This window comes from Gymnoscopelus braueri, assembly GCF_963280865.1.
Source record: "Gymnoscopelus braueri genome assembly, chromosome: 6".
Lineage (NCBI taxonomy): Eukaryota > Metazoa > Chordata > Actinopteri > Myctophiformes > Myctophidae > Gymnoscopelus > Gymnoscopelus braueri.
Genome location: NC_137607.1, coordinates 54,085,724 through 54,107,410, shown reverse-complemented (window position 1 = coordinate 54,107,410; position 21,687 = coordinate 54,085,724). Strand labels below are relative to the sequence as shown.

At 42.4% G+C, this 21,687-nt stretch overlaps 1 protein-coding gene across 2 annotated transcripts in view; it reads left to right on the top strand.

Moving 5' to 3' along the window:
• Positions 1 to 21,687, top strand: part of notch2 (notch receptor 2) — a 75,104-nt gene that overhangs the window by 31,623 nt on the left and 21,794 nt on the right. For both annotated transcript variants that reach the window (XM_080431383.1, XM_080431384.1), the window contains exons 3-17: positions 3,597 to 3,871; positions 4,759 to 4,966; positions 5,799 to 5,932; positions 7,965 to 8,087; positions 9,833 to 10,066; positions 12,384 to 12,539; positions 13,681 to 13,866; positions 14,233 to 14,346; positions 14,609 to 14,722; positions 16,144 to 16,377; positions 18,446 to 18,556; positions 19,211 to 19,403; positions 20,617 to 20,762; positions 20,935 to 21,048; positions 21,406 to 21,525. In XM_080431383.1, coding sequence (XP_080287509.1) covers positions 3,597 to 3,871; positions 4,759 to 4,966; positions 5,799 to 5,932; positions 7,965 to 8,087; positions 9,833 to 10,066; positions 12,384 to 12,539; positions 13,681 to 13,866; positions 14,233 to 14,346; positions 14,609 to 14,722; positions 16,144 to 16,377; positions 18,446 to 18,556; positions 19,211 to 19,403; positions 20,617 to 20,762; positions 20,935 to 21,048; positions 21,406 to 21,525 — 2,462 coding nt within the window. The remainder of the gene's footprint in view (positions 1 to 3,596; positions 3,872 to 4,758; positions 4,967 to 5,798; positions 5,933 to 7,964; positions 8,088 to 9,832; positions 10,067 to 12,383; positions 12,540 to 13,680; positions 13,867 to 14,232; positions 14,347 to 14,608; positions 14,723 to 16,143; positions 16,378 to 18,445; positions 18,557 to 19,210; positions 19,404 to 20,616; positions 20,763 to 20,934; positions 21,049 to 21,405; positions 21,526 to 21,687) is intronic.

Genomic DNA, 21,687 nt, shown 5'->3' with positions numbered 1-21,687 from the left:
AGAGAGAGAGAGAGAAGGGGAGAAAGACAGACAGAGAGAGAGAAAGAGAGAGAGGGGCAGAGAGCTTGTCAGGGAGAGAGGAGAGCAGTCCTAATTCCCAGGGTGACTGCCTTGTTGTGATACCATGACCAAGCTGTGTTTGTGTTTAGAGTAGGGAGGCTGAGTAGTCTGATGAGGGGAGGGACATCGCTGACACAGTGCGCGCGCGTGTGTGTGGTGTGTGTGTGTGTGTGTGTGTGTGTGTGTGTGTGTGTGTGTGTGTGTGTGTGTGTGTGTGTGTGTGTGTGTGTGTGTGTGTGTGTGTGTGTGTGTGTGTGTGTGTGTGTGTGTGTGTGTGTGTGTGTGTGTGTGTGTGTGTGTGTGTGTGTGTGTGTGTGTGTGTGTGTGTGTGTGTGTGTGTGTGTGTTTGTGATGTGTGTGTGGTGGGATCACTCTATCTGGTTGTGTGTGCGTGCACATGTGTGTGAGGTGAGAACGCTCTTTGTGTAAAATGTGCGTGTGTGTGTGTGTGTGGTAGTGTGTCGGGGTTGGGGGGTTGCAGCCTCAGACATGCTGATAGAGGAATGGAGACAGGCCAGAGGTGTCTATTGTAGCATGTCTAATCTGAGAGGGTCCTGCACTGCAGTCACCTTTACTTTGAAGATCTGGTGTCTGTCCCGCCTCCCTCTCCCTTCTCCTCTCTGTTTATCTGTTTACCAACTCCCCGGGTATGACAGTTAATATATACGCATATAAATTATAATTCCCGTCCCTATTTTGGGCATGTCATAGGTGAACATTCAACGAAAATAGCAGATCTACAAGCTCACAACAGCACATCACGTGGCGACGCATTGTGAGCTTGTGCATCAGCTAATTTTATCAAAGAGATTTGGTGTAGAGGGGGAAAAAGTAGCAGGCCAAGGAAGGATATAATGAAGTATGTATGGTTAAAGTGATTAAAAGATCATTGATATGAGGGAGGTGTGTTTTATCGCTTAAAAGTGAGGCCGGAAATTTGGGCACCAATGTTGCCCGACAGCGCGTTGAGGGTTCGAGTCCCGATCCTGACGGCCTTTCCTGCGTGTCACTCTCTCTCTCCGTTTCCTGTCTAACTTCACTTCACTATCTACTATCTAACTGAGAAAGAATCCAAAAAAGAAAAAGGGAGGCAGGAAATTCTATCCTTTCTTGTGCTGAGTTTTGGGTAATAAGCATGTACATTTCATATGCAAGCTTGCATTTAGTCAAGCGTGTTGTGCGGGAGTGTTTGTTTACTTTGAAGATACGGCACTTTTCAGTTCTTTGGGTGGCGACGACGCATGCACACTCACACACACACACACACACACACATGCACATTATCTGATTGATCTCAGAGAAGAAGACGTCTCCCTGGCATGATTCACGGCCGTTCGTGTTCCCATGTGCAGACAACCTAATATCTTCAAGCTGCTTTCGGGTGGAGTGCATGATTAGCCAGTAACAAATATAGCTTCAGTACGTGTGAGACTGGATTTCAAATGATTCCCATCTCCGTTTCACTCGGCCTCCCAACATCGATCTAAGCTCTGCTTGGGGGTTTATTCTGTGTTTCGCTGCAGTTCATTTGTGAATACAAATTTTGCGATTCCAAATGGTTATCGAAAAGCATACTGTACATATTTGTGTGTGTGTGTATGTGTGTGTGTGGGTGTGTGTGTGTGTGTGTGTGTGTGTGTGTGTGTGTGTTTGTGTGGGGGGGGGGGGGGGTGTGTGGGGGTGTGTGTGTGTGTATGTGTGCGCGCGCAAAGTTTTGATTTGTGTGCACGTGAGCACACCAATGAGTGAGTGTGTGTTACTGTGTTTTGTGTCTCTGCTTGTCTATTAGGTTACCTGAGCCCCTCTAGGGAGCTAGGTGTGGAGGCCTGCATCTGAGAGGCGGCAACCTTCTACCAAAGCCCATAGTCCCCAGACAGCATGTCCGCCATGTGCCATACACACACACACACACGGACACGGACAAACATACCTGTAGACCGTGCGGCTGAATGAATGCTGACTCAGAGATGTACAGTAAAAGTGTAAAACTACCAGACTTAATGCTCACATTTCTGTTGGGGAACAAGACCGATACCGAAGGCATGATCGAAGGTCTCTGTTGTCTCACTTTAGAGAGTTTAGAGAGAAGTGGCAAGTGAAAGTAGGAGGTAAGTCAGAGGTAGATAGAGGAATAGAAAGCAAGTAAGAGGTAGTGCATTTCTGAACCCTATTCGTGCTGTTGTGTAATGTAATAATTGCCTTCTCTTACGCTTCTTGTCATGTTGTGGAATCACTTTACAAAACAAGAACAAGATAAGATAGAGAGGGGAGAAGGAAAGGACAACAGCAAAACCAAAGATTAACCCATAAGGGTCAATTTTTACACAATGTGAGGATCCAGTGTGTGACTGTTTGTCTTCTTAACACTGAAAAACCCAAAGACCTTGTCGTTCAGTAAGGTTAAGAAATACACATTTTGTTAATTCATTTTAGTATATTGTGTACACCCATCCTCCATGATTCTTTCAGAATGCATTAACCCATTTTGGGCGGGAACCCCTATTTGTAACTATACCTTTCAGGACGGGAACCCCTTTTGGAGTTCCTGTTGCTATGTACAGTATATAGCAACATACATTTTTTGTAATTTTTTAATACATACGTATTTGAAGTTTTCCAGAAAACTTAGGTCAGGATTTAGAAGGCGTTTTTAGAATCGGCTTCAGGTCTAAATGGGTTAAACTACTAATATTTAGTGAGAACAGTTGTGAAAGGGCGAGTACATAACCCAACTCTACGGAACACACTGTGGCCTGAGGCAGCGATACAACTTTCTGGTCAACGCTGATGGGTAACAGTGCCTGAGACGTTGCCTCAGTATTGTTGCTTTAATCACAAAGAAACATCTCGTTACCGGGGGAACATTTGATATAGATAAATCGTTTTTGACCCAGTTTCTGGACTGGCCTGTTGGCTGTGGTTATGAGTGCCCTGCTACATTAACCAGAAAAAAAACAAAAAAAACAGTATCTATCAAGATCAAGTGTTTGTCACTGCTAATGTTTCTGCCAAGTTTCAGTCAGCTACTTCCAGATACGTAGATAACTATCTACTAACGTCACGCTCTTCTGCTTTTAGACTTCTTGTTTGTCGCCTGTGCCCTCTGTTTAACCCAGTGGTTTCAAATGTTTGTGGCCAAGAGGCACACCAAACAAATATTTAACCACTTAAGGCCTCATTTCATACATTTTCAGAAATAGCGTAAAACAGAGAGAATTGAGAGACGAGAGAGACAAACCTCTCTAGTAATTTGGTCATGCAATAGACTCCTGTTTGCCTGCTTTGATGTGTTGTGTGAATACTGTGTGTGTGTACTGTACACCCAAGCACTCTTGTGATGCTGATGCTGCCCTAAGAGGCTCTCTGATGTGGTTACAGGTTCCTGGCTGAAATGTACTCTTTTGTTTTGCTCTGTTTGCCTCTCTGTCAGGCGCGCATGTGTGGTCATTTATCACTGTATTCTTCCTTGTTTGTAGTATATCTGTCCTAAATCCCGGTGTGTGTGTGTGTGTGTGTGTGTGTGTGTGTGTCTCCAGGTGCGCCACAGGTTACCTGGGTGAGTACTGCCACCACAAGGACCCCTGCCACCCCACTTACTGCGTCAACGGAGGAAACTGCTCGGTGACCCTGTCGGCCGGCGTCCCCGTACCGGGGAGCACGGCGTGCACCTGCCCCCTCGGCTACACCGGACAACACTGCCAGACCCCCCAGAACTCCACCTGCTACCCCAACAACCCCTGTGCCAACCGGGGCAACTGCACCCTCCTCTCCCTCGACAAGTTCAAATGCCAGTGTGCCAGAGGATGGACAGGTAAGATATTAATATATACTGTATATACTGTATGCCAGTCTATTGAATGTAGGCCTGTCACAATTATTTCATAATCATTTAATGGCAATTATTTGAGGTAATCGCAGTTGTTTTGCATAATCGTCATAATCGTTTCCAGGTTGAAAAATGTTCATACATTTTCCAAGAATAGCGGAAATACCCCACCCCACCTTATCTACAAGCTTATAGCGTGTCACGAAGTGGCGCGTTATAAGCTTGTAGATCTGTAGATAAGCTATTTTAAAAAAACTTTTGAAGTAAAAAATTATTAAATGTGTCAGTAAATTCTTTGTACATTTAATTTCTTTGTCATATATCTGACCTGTATAATTTTTGATTACGATGCCTAAAAGGCAAACAGAAACTAAATTATTAGTCATATGTTCCACTCTTCAATGCCAAAAACACAATTAAATCATGAATCGCCCTAATTGAATGCACTGTGAGCACGTAGGGCTAATTGTCTAGTCTGTTGGATGTGAGAGGGATTTCATCCCCCGTTGGTCTTTAGAAACTCCATTCATTTTTTTGGTAAACAGGTGCCGCGGTATGAATGGAACTGGAGAGAACAATACTGTAATTTAAAAACACAATGCAGCCTACCATTTTCCTCCATATACTTCTGTTATAATCCAGGGTTTGAATCGCAGCCAGCCAGCAGGGCCAGCCAGAGTTCAGACCGGTTGAAAGATTGGGTATTGTTGGATGAGATGTAGAAACGGAGACAGATTCATCAGTCGCTGATGTGTTATTAAATGTAATCCCACCTCATTTGTAATCCTCCCTGCCTCTCTCCCTCCCTCCCCCTCCTCCTCCTCCTCCTCCTCATCCTCCTTCTTCTCCTCTCTACCTCCCCCTCCCTCCAGGTACGAGGTGTGAGCTGTCAGACAGCTGTCTGTCCGGTCCTTGTGCTAACGGAGGTACCTGCAGCTCTCTCTCCGGTGGTCGCTACGCTTGTTCCTGCCCGTCCGGCTACCACGGTCCGCGCTGCCTCAACGACACGGACGAGTGTGTGGTCACCCCCGCCGTGTGCCAGAATGAAGGCGTGTGCGTCAACACCCCCGGCTCCTACAGGTCAGAGCAGGGGGTCTTTAACAGGGGGTCCGGGACCCCTAGGGGGTCCTCAGAGTTACTACAGGGGGTCCGCCAAATCTTTGTGTGATATGACTTTATTTTTAACCACTTGAACCCTAGCATCCCTTTTCTGAGGAAAACTTTAGCCAAAAATAGCCGATCTACAAGCTCACACCGCCTCGCAGCGCGAGGCGATTTGAAAAGAGGTATACAGTAGGTGTAGAGGGAAAAAAGAGCAGACCAAGTAAACAAAAAAGTATAATCTGAAACACAATTTTATACAATATAGAGGGGGTCCCTGCTTCATCTCTCTCTCAGCTAGGGGGTCCCTGGGTTAGAGGGAACAGACACATTACTATGTTGTTTGGTTCGAGTGTTTTCTTTTATAGTATTCTCAATTACATGAGTCGGACGCAACGCAATTTTGTTCTGCTGTGCACTTGGGTACAGTTTGAATGACAAAGTTAACCTTGAACCTTGATCCTCGACGGAAAGACATAGGGGAGCATTAGGTCTTACAGTAGATACTAGAGTGCCTCAGTTAATTTATCCATTTGGAACTCTGAAAGTGTACAAATGCAACCAAATGAACCCGATCCCCCAGGATTTTACAGTGTGCACACGACTTGATGTATTTTATTGTCTAAGATGATGCACTTAGCAAACAATGTTTTTAAACGCATGTAACAATAAAGTTATTATTATTATTATTATTATTATTATTTGTATTACTAGTAGTAGTAGTAGTAGTTGTAGAATTAGGTTGACATTCCTTGCTGTGGTAGAATGTCTTGGATTCAAATTGACACGGTCCTGTCTCTTGTCGCTTCAGGTGTAACTGTGCCCCTGGGTATACGGGTCGCCACTGCGAGACCCCGTATGTCCCCTGCTTGCCCTCACCGTGCCAGAATGGAGGCACCTGCCGCCAGACCTCTGAGACCAGCTACCACTGCCACTGCCTTCCGGGTAAGACATTCTGAAATGCCTTGAATCATAACATACTAACAAATGTAACAAATGTAAACAATGACAAAAAAAACACCTGTAAGCCTAATTCATATGACATCCATATGAGGTAAACTTGGAACAGACTTAAATATTGACTCCCAGATCCATTCACCATCAATCAAGCATTATTTATAAAGCTAGTTTTGTACATTAAAATGCAGTACGATGCACTTCTTTACATTAAGTTAAAGTGCCGAGATGAAAATAGGCAATGATAAAGAATACAGCAGACAGACAAAACCAACACATACTGTAGGAAATGAAATATGGAGAATAAAAAGGAAATCAATGTTTAGCCACTTTTTTCCATAATATAGTACTGTGGTGTGGTTAGTGGCTGATTTAGGCAATCACACCTGGTCTGAGTCTAAACTAATTTGACACAGAGCTGGGTGTGATGACACACGTGATGCACACAGGATAAATCAGCTATCCCTGTACTCACACTTAGGGAGAGCCTCTGTCCAGGCAATACATTACATCTGCTCTCCCTTTTAGCAGTTTGTTTTGTGTAGTGATACAGTTTATACTGTTGTCAGTTCATGCCAGGGTAGAGCAGGGTCTCTGCTCTACATGTAAAGTGTCTTGAGACAACTTGTTGTGATTTGAGACTTTAATAACATTTAATTGAAATGAAATACCAATGCATGGCAAGCAGCAGGACTGTATGATTCATTGTCAGTACATGAGATTGATCTATTACCGTAATATTTCATCCGACGCCTCCCGCTCTCTCACACACGTACGCACGCACGCCCGCACACACACAGCAGGCAGTGGAGTAATTGAGCTGTGTGCTGGCACCTGTGTGAGAGATGGAACCTGGAAGTGAGATGAGGGAGATAAATGTGAATTGAAAGACAGACAGAAAGACAGAGAGCAGAGGAGAGAGAGGAAACAGGAGTGAGACAGAGGGTATTTATCTGTAAGTCGTAAATGTAGTTATGGGCTTCTGCATTGTTACAGTCATGTATTTGAGATGCAAACAGAAGAATCCTGCTGGTTGGGTTACATCATCAGACATAATCTTCCCTCAACGCTGTCAGTGTGCTTCAGCTACAAAGGCTTTATGCTTTATTTTATTTTATTTTAGCCCATCAGCTAATCTTCCAAGAGTCCAGTCCACATGAAAACCAAACATTACAGCACACAAATAAAGATAAAAGCAACTACCAAGTATCACAGCATAGACAAAAAATACAACTTTACACACACACACACACACACACACACACACACACACACACACACACACACACACACACACACACACACACACACACACACACACACACACACACACACACACACACACACACACACACACACACACACACACACACACACACACACACACACACACACACACACACACACACACACACTCTCTCGCGCGCGCGCGCGCCCATACTACAATACAATACACTGACAATACAACAATTTAATAGAAAAAACATATAAGAAAACAAAGTAATAATTAATCAATCAATAAAAAAGCAATCCTTTATAGTAATGAATACCATAATGTAATGGCCCTAAAGATAAAAGATTGACTTCCCATATCAGTTTTTATTTTTGGTAACACATAGTAATCTTTGATCTTAATGTTGACCTGGTGTTTATCAGCAAACACATACATAGCCACTGTTGCAGTTTTCATGAAGGTCATGGTGTTTGTTTACAATAAGGTCTGTGGTTATAATACTTACAGTATTTCATTATGGGTTGTACAGGCATAAAGTAGCAAACAAACCTGCTTAAAGAAAAAATAATGCAATTAAACATTGTATATTTTCAGCTGTACACAGTGAAATTCTCAGTGTCAAAATGTTCTCGAATTGACCCTTCCATTGGAGTCAGTATACATTCTCTGTGTTAAAATAACACAGAGGACTTGACCGGCTATATTGGATTCTTCATGGTCGGGTGACTTGATTTGTGGGAAAGCTCATATTTAATATTCATGTCACGGTGCCTGACTGTGTTTCAGGATTCAACGGGACCAACTGTGAGAACAACATTGATGACTGTCCTGGACACCAGTGTGCCAACGGCGGGACCTGCATGGATGGAGTCAACACCTACAACTGTCAGTGCCCACCGGAATGGACTGGTAAGGCAATGGCCTCTTCTCTGGGGGGGGGGGGGCGCATGTGTGTTAATGTGTGCATGTGTGTGTGTGTGTGTGTGTGTGTGTGTGTGTGTGTGTGTGTGTGTGTGTGTGTGTGTGTGTGTGTGTGTGTGTGTGTGTGTGTGTGTGTGTGTGTGTGTGTGTGTGTGTGTGTGTGTGTGTGTGTGTGTGTGTACTTTGGGTACAGATGTAGACTCTGCATACTCATATTTGTAAGCCTGGGCCATGAATATAAACTGACCACGAGTGGCCTGAAAATCGCTGGCAAGACAAAGAGCAAAGCCAAACAACTAGCTAAATATTGCTCTGCTTCAGCTGTTATAGGCAGAGTGGAGGAGAAGGTGCTATATCCCATGAACTGTCTAAACCTGTTACATTTGTTTCCCTGTAAATTAATAATAATTTGTGCATTCAAATAAATAATTAAAATTATCAAATGTTTTGGAAAATATTTGGATATACATGTTTTTGTCTAACATTACGTGAAATATGTAACATGTTAGAATGTAGTGCTGGTCTGCACAAGCTGACCTAATGTATACAGGACATCACGTGACAAAAACAATAGCTAACAACACATTGCACTGTGATACGTGGTTAGCTTCTTTTTTCACCTGACACCTTCCCTCGAGTCTGTCATGGTGCATTGATAGCACTGGTGTAAGAGCCTCATTATTGCACTGTATGATTGCTATACACTAGAGATGCGCGGATCGCGGTTTTAGCCGCGGTTGCCGCAGTTAACCGCAGTTTGGGTGGATTTGGGTCAATCAAATATAATTATTAATTCATATTGGATAAACCGCGGGTGAAATAATGCGGGAATTAAATTAATGATATCAATCTATAGGCCTATAATAGCTTTTAAAAAGCACTACATTTCACCGTGTGTGCGTTTGTAGTATTTTAATATTACGTCATTTTACACCAGGCACAAAATAGCCGCTCACGACATGTTGCTTTGAAGGCAGCCAGTGTTGCCAGGTTGCGAGAGAAATAAGTAGCCAGGTCTATGAAAACAAGCCCAAAACAAGTGCCAAACAAGCCCAAAAGTCGCAACACAGAGCATTGTTTTTGCTCTGTGTTTTGTTTTCACTTTTTCTTTCTTTTTCTGTAAAGCACTTTGAGCTGCATTTATGTCATGAAAGGTGCTATATAAATAAAGTTTATTATATTAAAAGTCGCTTATAAAAAGCTTATAAAAAGCCGACATGGCAACAAAGTGGTTGAAAGCGAAAGTAACTTAATGAAGACGTTCGCTTGTTGTTACCATGGTTGTGGATTGTATACAGTCACTGCATCGCGACAGTGGTGAGTAACACTGTTTATAAGAAAACTAACATCAGGAAAATAACAATTATTTGGTGCGGTTGGTGCGGATCTATAAATAGGATGATATAAGTACCGCGGGTGGATGGCGGATGGATAATGAACTTGTTAACGCGGATTTGGGTGACAAAAAAACCCATCCGCGCATCTCTACTATACACCTGGATATGGGATAAAAAAGTGATGGAAACGTTTTGAAAATTCATTGTTAAAAATGTGTGGGAACCCTGAGCTGGTTCTAATACAATATATGTACTAACTTCTTTCTCCATTCCTCTATTGCTTAACTTATACTCCGATGCACGTCAAAAACAGTCGATCTTCAAGCTCATAGATATTTTACCGTATGACGAAACATGAATTGGGCTCAATACGACTCCTCCTACTCCCGCCCACAGGTCAGCACTGCACAGAAGACGTGGACGAGTGCACACTGCAGCCCAACACCTGCCAGAACGGCGGCACCTGCAGCAACCTCATCGGCAGCTACGTCTGCGTGTGCGTCAACGGCTGGAGTGGCCCCGACTGCTCGGAGAACATCGACGACTGCGCCACCGCCGCCTGCAGCCCGGGCTCCACCTGCATCGACCGCGTGGCCTCCTTTGTCTGCTTCTGCCCCTACGGGAAAACAGGTGGGCCAGCCAGGGATCAAACATCTCTTGTAGAAACTTATGGTTACATCCATAACCCCAGTTCTTACTGATAATATGGGTGAGGTGCCACACCGAAACAAGTGTTGTAAGAGAATAGAAGTTTTATCTGGATTCCCAATGCAGTTTACATTAGCCTGAGTCCAGACCAGTGGACCCCCATCTCAAAAATGGTTTGTGCCATGGACCTCCAAAAGCAAATATTTGAGTTAAAAATGTTGAACCTATGAGCTTGTATATCTGCTATTTTTGAACCACTGGTCCAGACCATAGACTCACGAGTCACAGTTTTTTTGATCCAATGAGCGCTAGGGGGCTGGGGGGTGGGTCTAACGATAAGCCAGTCAGCAGCGCCACAGACCGTTGTCAAGCTGTGCGCAGCCAGGAGCTGACAGCTGAGTTGACTGGTAAGGAGTAATAATAACATAGTCGTGGGAATTATCGTTCTTTTCAATGCACCGAATCATTCAGTGCGGTTCACTAAAAGGTTTCATTCAAATCAATGATTCGTTCAGTGCTCGCCTGGAGCTCCGCCTCCGTTCTGTTGTCACTCACTGAACTGAAACGCAGGCAGACAAAACTAAATGCATTTGAAATTAAATACAAATGTTACTTTAAAGGGTTCCAATTCAAAAATAGCAACAAAACTAATCTGGATTCCAATAAAAAAATAGCAGATATACAAGCTCAAAACGCGTCGCACTGTGACGCGTTTTGAGCTTGTAGATCTTCTATTTTTGCTACCGTACTTTTGTGTGACCTAGAATGGTGAAAAAAGTTAAAATACGGACAGTATATGCAATGCGGCCCTCTGGAGTGAGTGTGGAAATATAGTGGCCCTTTCCATCATCAAAGTTGCCCACCGCTGATCTAAACTGAAGGCACTCGCGTTGTGTTGCATACCCGACATATGCCTCATGTTTCAATAAAGTAAACATGTTTATTTAATTGACAAACAAAGTTTCACTGCAAGTAAATTTCATACATGTGTATCGTCTCTGGAAACTGTTACTTTTCAGGATTCAAATTCAAAAGTAGCAAATCTACAAGCTCAAAACGCCTCGCTTCGCGCCGCGTTACGAGCTTGTGGATCTGCTACTTTTGTGTGACGCTGTAGTATGATCAAGTAGGGCATTAATTTACCAAAAAACTGAGGTTTCTGCCCTGCCCTGTATTTTCTTATTGTCCTATGATTTTAACTGTACTGGTAGAGGGTTCATAGTTTAGGGGGGGATTGCACAAGTTCTGCATATTGAAGGGATTAGCGTTCATAGCACAAGAACAAATAAAGAGGTTTTTCACATGCTTCAGAGGGGGTATTGACTAGGCCTGTAGACTTCGGAACAACAAGTCTATCCAGAATCGATGTTTCCCTGGGGAACGGATGACTTCACTGTACGCATGAAAGCTCTCGTTGCCTCGCCTCCAGTCCCTGGAGGGAGACATGTTGAAATGAATCTGATCCAGATAATTAAAGCGGTTAAGATATACTTAGTGCTCCCTCCGTTTCCTGCAGGTTGGCACAAGTCGTAAATCACTTAAAATACTAATGGGATCCTAATGAAGCTTTGCATAAAACAAAATGTCTCATGCAGTAGCTATTCTCCATTGAGTTTGAGTTTGACGGCTTAATCCATGTCTCGAAAATTGTAAAACAATTTACAACATTAAATAAGTGGCCCCTTGTTTGCTCCTCTGTAATTTAACACACATTTACTGAGGAATGTGAAAATGGGTTTTTCTGCATTTGAACTTGGGCAGTGTGGCAGCATCTTCTCTTCATCTTCTTCATGATATCGTTGTCGGGTGGAAACCTCATATGTCCCAAACTGTTACTTTCCAGGATTCAAATTTAAAAAGAAAAAAATAATCTCGCATTTTGAGCTTGTAGATCGGCTACTTTTGCTCCTTTTATGTGAGACTGTAGTATGACGAAGTAGGGCATTAATTTATGAAAAAACATTTCACAGAAAGTTAAAATAATGGTGATAAGAGGTTTCTGCCCGTCAGCAACGACAGTTCTTCGACTAACAATAAGATGCAGCTGATTGCTTTACCCTAGCTCTACAGAGCTTGTAGATCTGCTATTTTCAATTACTTAAAAAAAAATTTGAAATTGTTTTTAATTGATGAAAAGTTGTCATTTCTTTGTTTAATTTTTTAAAATTTTAATCTCTTGAAAATATATATTTATCTATTTTATTTATTTTTAAAAAAAGGGGATATTTACTCATGACCCATAACAATTTGGTAAGCAGTGTTTTACCAGACTCCTCTCCATGTTCACCCCTCCCAACAGGTCTGCTGTGCCACATAGACGATGCGTGCATCAGTAACCCCTGCAGAGAGGGCTCTCAGTGTGACACCAACCCAATCAACGGCATGTTCAACTGTAACTGTCCAGCTGGCTACGTAGGCAGCACCTGCAACATCGACAGAGACGAATGTAGCATTGGTGAGAAAGATGATCAAATACTTAGTAGCTGTAGTTTTAAACCTTCAAGTACCTTTTATTCCATACACTGTTCCTCTGCCTGGCCTCTGTTCTGACTTGTTACGCTACGTTTTGTTACGTTACGTTTTAGAGTTTAGAGTTATAGACATCAAGGCTAAAAGTATAGCACAAAAAAGTCCTGGGGACTCGTTTCCATTGTGGTCCTATGTATTCAGTTATACAAAATTAACAAAATAATATATGTCATCAACAAATACAAACACTATCTATGTACAAAGGAGATTAAATTACATTTACCTCCCATTGTGGTCTCCTGATAGGCCAATTTTACACATCCTTGGAATGGATGGTGTCATTTTGGTGGTAACGTTACGTTACGTTACAATATGTTATGTTACTGTACGCTCCTAAGCTGTGGAATAAACTCCCCATAGCAGACAGAACTGCAGACTCACCTCTTCAGACTCCACCTCACCCTCCAGCACTTCACTATCCCATAGTTTCAATGTGCAGAATGTGATTTACATGTTGTTTAGACAGTTGCGAGGTTCTTTGTTTACCTGGTGTCCTAGTTTCCTGAGGCACTGCACTGTTCTCTCTGTAGTCTATGTACAGTATTATGATTGATTATTTACCTTAGCCGCTCTGGATAAGAGCGTCCTATAAATGCCTAAACTGTAAATTGTAAAATCGTAAATTGTTACGTTATGGTACGCTTACCATCACATAAAGTAACAGTTATATTACATTTCATTTAGCCAGCATGTCTTCTAGCACTCCCACACCGAGAATTTACAAGCTCACAACACGTCGTGCTACAACATGTTATGAGCTTGTAGATCGGCTATTTTTGGGTTAATAGTTATTAAAAAATTATTGTATTGTTTGTAAAGTATTCAAAGTGGTCAAACTAGCAATAACTACATGTTCAGAAGCATTTGCCATAAACATGAACGGTCTCAGAAATGTCAAGAAAGCAAAGGTTAGAGCCTCAATCTTTGATTTCCTCAACTGGTTGGTTGTATGTAGAACAGCAGCAACATAGGTTTAACGATAATAACCTAAGCATCGTCATTCAAATTTCAGTCACAATATTTTATTTTGCGTTATTCCATGCACCTCCTATGCCTCCATCATGTAGGTACCAATCCATGTGAACACGGAGGCCAGTGTGTGAACACAGACGGCTCGTTCACCTGTAACTGTGTGAGGGGCTACGCCGGGCCGCGCTGTGAACAAGACGTCAACGAGTGTGCCTCCAGCCCCTGTCAGAACGATGGCACCTGTCTGGACCGCATCGGAGACTACACCTGCATCTGCATGCCAGGTACAGTACACAGGACAAGGTGGAGGTAGTGTTGATTTTGACAGCAAATTTTGATTCAGTTTTCATTTTGGTGGTGCCTTGATGGCGTCTTAATGGCTGATTTTACACTTGGTTGCATGCTGAAAATTGTCATTATATTTAGTCTTAGTTTTAGTCATCATAACTTAGTTTTTATTTAGTTTTAGTCAGTGAAAAAAGGTAGTCGAGGAACATTTTTCTTCATAGTTTTAGTCGACGAAATCAACACTGGTTGGAGGTATTTGCAAAAAAAAACATAATCGGAAGCGGCCTCGTAAATGAAGAAGTGCGATGTAATGACATGATAATAAAATGTTCATATCTTCTCTCTTCTTCCATCCCGTCCAGGATTCGAGGGGACCCACTGTGAGATCGAGGTAGATGAGTGTCTGAGCTCCCCCTGCCTGAACCAGGGAACATGTCTGGACCAGGTCAGCCGCTTTATCTGCGAATGCCCAGCAGGTCGGTACATACGTTTTATTAAAGACGTTTTTGATTTTAGAACAGCTAAGGGCCGTTGTTAAGCCTGATGCGGTGTGGAGGTCCTAAAAACCCTGTAGTTGTAAACCAAGGCCTCACATGGCTTATTGCTTTTCTAAAACAGCAGCTTAGCTGCAAAAAAAAACAAAAATACATAGTACTTGAGTTGGACAAATTGATGAATCAATAATGATTGAACCCAGTGCTTACACATGCATGCCTGTGGTGCTGTTCATTGTTTCAGGGTTCAGTGGTGAGATGTGCCAGATTGACATTGACGAATGCTCCAGTACGCCTTGTCTAAACGGGGCCAAATGCATCGATCGACCCAATGGATATGAGTGTGAATGTGCAGAAGGTATGAAAACCTTAAACGTGATTCTTTTTTAATTGCTGGGTAAACATATCAAGCAATTTCAAGATGTCTGTCTTTATTACCTTGTTTTACCATCATTATGGTCTAAATTAATTGCATTGATTTGAATCACATCAATCGCTCCTATTCTCCACACGTTGGCTTAAATTGGTAGTCTATCTATACTATCAATTATTCCATGAAGCTTTGCATTCATGGCGAAGTTTTGTGTTTTGTCCCCATTACTTCCAAAACACTGCATTTACTCTGAAACCATTTTAAACACTTAAAACAGTCTCATGCACAATGGACACACATGCCTGGGTGAACACGTACGTGTGAACTCAGCTGTGTTGACCCAGGCCCAGGTGTGTTCCTCATTATCCCACAAGACAGATTACACTGGAACTTGTGAAAGCGTAAATGCAGTATTTATGAGGAGGACACAGACTGGATACAACACACTTGGATTATCATCAGAGCTGTGTTGGGAGTTTATAAACAGAGTTTTTATTATAGTTTTGCTGTTGTTAACCCATTTAGACCAGGTCGTTCGGGAACGGCATCTGTGTCATTTTAAATATTTCTTTGGCTATTCAAAAATCGTGAACATTTGTGCAAATCTTTTATATACATTTTTAACTCAAATCTTTGCTTCTGGGGGTTCCCTGGAACAAAATATTTTTTAGATGGGAGTGGGCCCGCGGACAAAAATATATTATTTTCGGGGTCCTTGACATGAAAAAAGTTTGAAAACCATTGATAATATAGCAACATAAGAAAAAATAAAAATGAAGACATTTGTAGAATCCCCAGAAGCAAAGATTTGAGTTAAACATTTTCGCTTTAAAAAGTATTTATATATTCAAACTAAAGATTTGCACACATTCTCACGATTTTTCAAAAATAATTCGCAGATCTACAAGTTTGTAGCGTGGCACTCGGTATCTGCTATTTTTTTAACAGCCAAAGAAATCTTAAAATGACACAGATGCGTTACCGGTCTTAAAGGGTTAATCCTGACCTGGACCCAAAAGAAGACTTAAATTCTGGTCATCCGCACTTGGACTGGATGTATGAACCACGTTAATAAGTAGTTATAATTAATTAGCTTTTCGATTTTCAGAATCAGACTTTATTGTCAAAAATAAAGTTGATTCTGATTCTTATTCTTATTCTGAGAAATCAGAATTAGTTATAATTCAATTCGTTATAATTAATTAGCTTTTTAGATTCTCCTTCCTTTGGGAGTGCCTGGACTGCCTTGTCGCTTAGCACTGTATCTTATTTGACCCTGATGATGTGAGGAATCCATCTGAGATACATTGAGAAACACAAGACAGTCTTTATCTTTTATCATTCCTTACTGTAAATATCATTCATCATGTGTCATTCATTTACGATCCTCAAACTCCGCCCTCCAGGTTTCAGTGGCCCGCTGTGTGAGGAGAACGTAAACGACTGCGTCCCGGAGCCCTGCCATCACGGAGTGTGTAAAGACGGCATCGCCACCTTCTCCTGCATGTGCCACCCCGGGTACACAGGCTCCATCTGCCACATCCAGATCCAGGAATGCCACAGCAACCCATGTCAGAACCGAGGCCGCTGCATCGACCTGGTCAATGCCTACCAGTGTAACTGTCTGCAGGGAACTACTGGTGAGTAATAGCATTACTATGACATACCATCTCCGGTTTTCAGGTTGGAGTCTATTTTTTCCAATGGAAGAGTGAACGTGAACACAGCTTCTGAACGATTCTGTAGCCCCATGGTCACTGAACTAAATATTGGACCCAATCATCACAAGCCACACAATCGTCCCAAGATTTTCATACCAAAAAGGCTTTTTTTCAGAGAGACAAATCAGGAGGAAATCTACTTTAGTATCGACCTTTCTCTGTCCCAGCAACACACACAACACACACGCGGGATCCAGCATCAGTAAACAGACGATAGCGAGATCATACGGAGCCCACTTAGGAGACCATTTGTAGGATTTGTGCACCATTTTGCCTCTAGTGGCTCCAATTGGGATGGCGTATCTTTGATAATATAATATCTTTGGTAGTAGTATTAATAGTAGTAGTAGTAGTAGAATATACCACACAACATCCACACAGCATGACGGGTAACACATTGCACCTTAATGTGTTGAGAGCGGTGAGTCATTCTAGCCTGTCTCTCTCTCTTCCTTGCCAGGCGCTGGCTGGTTAATGGCCAAAACCTTTTTCATGTGCTCTCGGGTTTTTTCTGTGATTCATTCTCAGGGTCCCTGAAGGTATTGCGTTGGAGGGAACAGCTTTAATGGAAAGCGCGACTCAGGCTTCCTGCATAGTTGTCAGCTTAAAATTTGAGGAGCTGTGTGTGTGTGTGTGTGTGTGTGTGTGTGTGTGTGTGTGTGTGTGTGTGTGTGTGTGTGTGTGTGTGTGTGTGTGTGTGTGTGTGTGTGTGTGTGTGTGTGTGTGTGTGTATGTGTGTGTGCGTGAGTGCGTGTGCGTGCGTGCGTGTCTGCGGCAGTCATAAGGCTGGACCAGCACGTTGTTCTGGGGATTAGTCGCTCCTGTGCCTCAAGTGCTGCAGTCTGTAATGTACTGTACCCAGTACACGCTCACTGAAGTCAGCTAAGGTCACTCTGTCAGGCCTCCCACATTCACTGACTCCTATTCACTGCAATTTGTGGTCTCTTTGAGTCGTACCTTTCTTTTTCTCGTTTTGTCTGTGTGTGTGTGTGTGTGTGTGTGTGTGTGTGTGTGTGTGTGTGTGTGTGTGTGTGTGTGTGTGTGTGTGTGTGTGTGTGTGTGTGTGTGTGTGTGTGTGCGTGTGTGTGTGCGTGTGCGTGCGTCTCGCTCTGTGTCTCACTTTAACACTTACCCTAATTATAGTGACTCAGCTGTTGACTGCAATATCTCTGTTTTCGTCTTCCAGCTCTGTGTCGTCCCTCCCCTTCGTTTCTAATCGTATTCTGAGCAGAGCACTACCGTATTTAGTTTCTGTCTCTGCTGCTTTTCTCTTCACAGGTTCTCACTACTAGGGCCTATTTTATAAAGTTGGTGTGCCACTCCCTCTAGTGGACAGGAATGTAACTGATTGGATTAATTACCCATAAGGTGTGGGGTGGAGATTTTGGAAGGTCACATTTTGGTCCTTCTTTCGTTAAATATAATAAGTGCCTCTCCAAACTTTGAGTTTGGAGAGGCACTTATTATATTTAACGAAAATTTCAATCGTTTTATAAATATTTTTTAAACCAGGAATTGCCGCAGAAAGTATAGCTTAATAATGACAAGATATTAACATGGATGGACTGGTAAAATATTGCCCCCTACACTACACTGTATTGTAATAATCAAACAAATATTATTATTAATAATTATGATTCAACATTTGTACAGTATATTTTGATATTCTATATTTCCAATTTAGTGAAACCACAATGAAGATAAGCCCTTGGCTTTTTTTGTGTCATCCATTTGGCATGTTTTTAAACTCGTACTGCCTGTACCTTTAAAAAGCAACACTAAAGCATTCAATCAATCATTCAACACATTTCAGAAAAGCCACAAGGGTGCGATGACTAAGATACATTTTTTTAAGTCTTATTTTTAAACCTCATTAAGAGTTTAATGATCATCGATCACATAAAGGGTAAATGTACAAAGGGATAATCGTCCCCTGCCCAGTAATTACGTTGTCTGAGTTGGTATTTTCATGTCTCTCTCGCTCCAGGGACCAACTGTGAGATCAATGAGGATGACTGTGCCAGTAACCCCTGTGAGTACGGGGAATGTCAGGATGGCATCAACGAGTACAAGTGTGTGTGTGCTCCGGGATACACAGGTAGGCTGAAGCCATGATTTATATACTTTGTCGTACAACGCTATTACATGCCAATAATAGCAGATCTACAAGCTCACAACCCACCGCATGGCAAGCTTGTAGATCTGCAATTTTCGGTGAGCAACAGCATAACCTGGACCAAAGCATTCACAGTTAGAGACTAAATGTTCAGAAAGCGATCTTTGATATCCTATTAAATCAAAGAAAGACACTGTCTGGAACTTGCATGATCAGAACAAACATGATGGAGGTCTAATGACAGAAACGTCGACTTAATAAAGGGAATATTTTTTGCAAGTTCCAGACAGAATGCGGGACCTCTTTCTTTGATTTGATCAAAGATCAAACTATGCTTCCTGAAAATGTGGACCTTCCTGTTTGTCCTACACACCTCTCACTTACCTTTGAGGTGTGCCTTCTTTTAACAGTTAGAGACCAGAATTCAGTATATAGCTTATAAAGTCACAGAATTCATAGGGGAGCAATGTGATAGTAAGGGCCATGACCTCAGAACATTTGTGTCTCAAGTGAAATCAGTTGTAAAAACACACTGAACGAGGACTCATAGCCACATATGATTTTGAACATTCTGTAGCTTTGAAAACGTGCGTGAACAAAAGTCAACCAGGTTCTCTCTGAATCAATTCCCCTCAGGAATGAAATGCAACGTGGAGATAAATGAATGCGACTCCAACCCGTGTATGAGTGGGGGGACCTGCATGGACAAGGTGAACAGTTTCAGCTGCTTGTGCCCCCCTGGCACACATGGTCTTCTCTGCCACTCTGGTACGGACCACTGCGCTTCACAGCCATGTGTGCATGGAGACTGTGTTGAACAGCAAAATGGGTAAGCTTTCCCTTTTATTAGATATATTATGTGTAGAATATTCCATGAATGCCTTTTATCGCAGACATCTATGTGTTGATCTATCCTCCTTAACCATTTCAGGTAAATCGTCATTTATAGAGCAATGTTTTTGTCTTGTTTTTGTCACCTTTATTTATACAGATGAAGTCCCATTGGGATGCAAGATCTCTTTTACGGCCATATAGGTTCATAGTATTATTTGGAAGTATAGCAGATGTAAAAGATTAAACGGGTCGATATATTTCAATAGACCAGGAAGATAAGGTGGATGGTGTTGGCGGTGGTCTTGTCAAATTGCGATCTTGTACGATTACTGAAAAGTAATATTTAACCAGCAATAGTGACGTCACCCGTTACTAGGGAACCCGGAAACAGGGTTATTTGGGGACATGGAAACTTGAAGAGTCAGACATGAGATTATGGTTGTGGTCTGGTCAAACCTTAATCTTTTTCCTAACGCTGTTTGGCCAGCGTGGGGTCGTGTAGTTCCTGATGCCGGAATCCACTCATAGGTCATTTTGCCCACAACACTGACTCAACACCAACAATAAGCAGATTTACAGATACCGTGGGGCCGTCCTGGTGGCTCAACCAGCTAACCACATAAATACATAATTGCAGCCTGAGTTGGATGTCATCCATCCTGTGTAGTGTAGTGTACCCTCTCTTTCCTCGCTCTCTCTGTCCACTGTATTATCAAGAGAAGCAGACCTGGCCATAGAGCTGTAAGGCACAGTAAAATCAGTGTTACAGTAATTTATCCATTTGTAACTCTAAGAGTGCGTTCCATTTGCACACTTGCAGGGTTAAATTACGGCGTAGGCGTAGGTCAAATGCAGAGGGCAAATTCCCCCACAGGGATCAATAAAGTATAACTTATGTCTTTGTGCCTTGATCATCTTTAAAACAACAGCTATCCCTCAAATGAGAGCCCCACGGTCTACCGATGCTTTTAGGAATGGACTAAAAACATACCTTTTTAACAAAGCTTTAGCTTAGACTTTTTTTTCCTTTGGTCTTTTACTCTGTATGCCTTAATTAGTTTTTAATCAACTTTTCACCCCAGCCGATGTTTTTTGTTTTGCCTTTGCTATTTTTATGCCATTGTTTTTAAACCCTGTAGCACCTTGAGTTTTGCAAAAATCTAAAGTGCGATATAATAAAATGTATTATTATTATTCTCTTTCTCCAGGTATTACTGTCAATGTGTCTCAGGCTGGGTCGGGCAGCACTGTGAACTGGAGCAGGACGAGTGCCAGTCCAGTCCATGTCAGAACAGCGGCCTCTGCTTGGACCGTCACAACGGCTACACCTGCCAGTGTCGGGCCGGATTCACAGGTAATACACCTATAATATACCCTCATACTATATTCAAACAGTACCACTTTTTAACTATTATCTCAAGGTAATATACAAACAAATAATAAATAAATAGGAAAAAGGGTGAACTGGATGAAGGGAAGAGGTCAAATACATAATGTGGATGAATCTCCGCTGCTTTTCCCAACAGGTGGGAATTGTGAGAGGAATGTAGATGAATGTGCCTCAGGACCCTGTCAGAACCAAGCCACCTGTATAGATGAAGTCAACAGTTACACCTGTCAGTGCAGTCCACCCTTCACAGGTCAGTACTTACTGTACATGTCATGCTGTGGGACAGAAACCTTGTAATTACCATGTTTGATCTTTATTTCGTTGCTGTCGTGCAGAAACCTCTGATCTCCGTATTCTTACTTTTGGTGTTTTTTCGAGAATGAACACCCTACTTGATCATACTACAGAGTCACACAAAAGCATCAAAAGTAGCAGATCTACAAGCTCGAAACGCAGCGCGATGCGACGTGTTTTGAGCTTGTCGATCAGCAAATAGCCGATCTGCAAACATTATCCTAGGCATGTGAACATCCTTATGCCGCATTTTTAGTCTGTTGTATTGCTTGGTGGGTTGAGTGTGTATTGATTGTTGTTGTGTGTAATGCAGGTAAACACTGTGAGGAGGAGTTGGTTCCCTGTGCGTCGCAACCATGTGAGAGGGGAGGGGTCTGTCATCCTACTCCTGACTATACGACATACACCTGTAGATGTCCCAGTGGCTGGCAAGGTGTGTGCGTGTGTGTGCGTGTACATATATGTCTGTGTAACTTTATGCGTGACGTGTGTGGGCAACATGCTAAGTGTGCATTTGTTAGGTTGTATTTGTTAAAGGGACACTATCAACATTTTCAATATACTGTATTTCTTGTATTTACAGACCGAAACACAA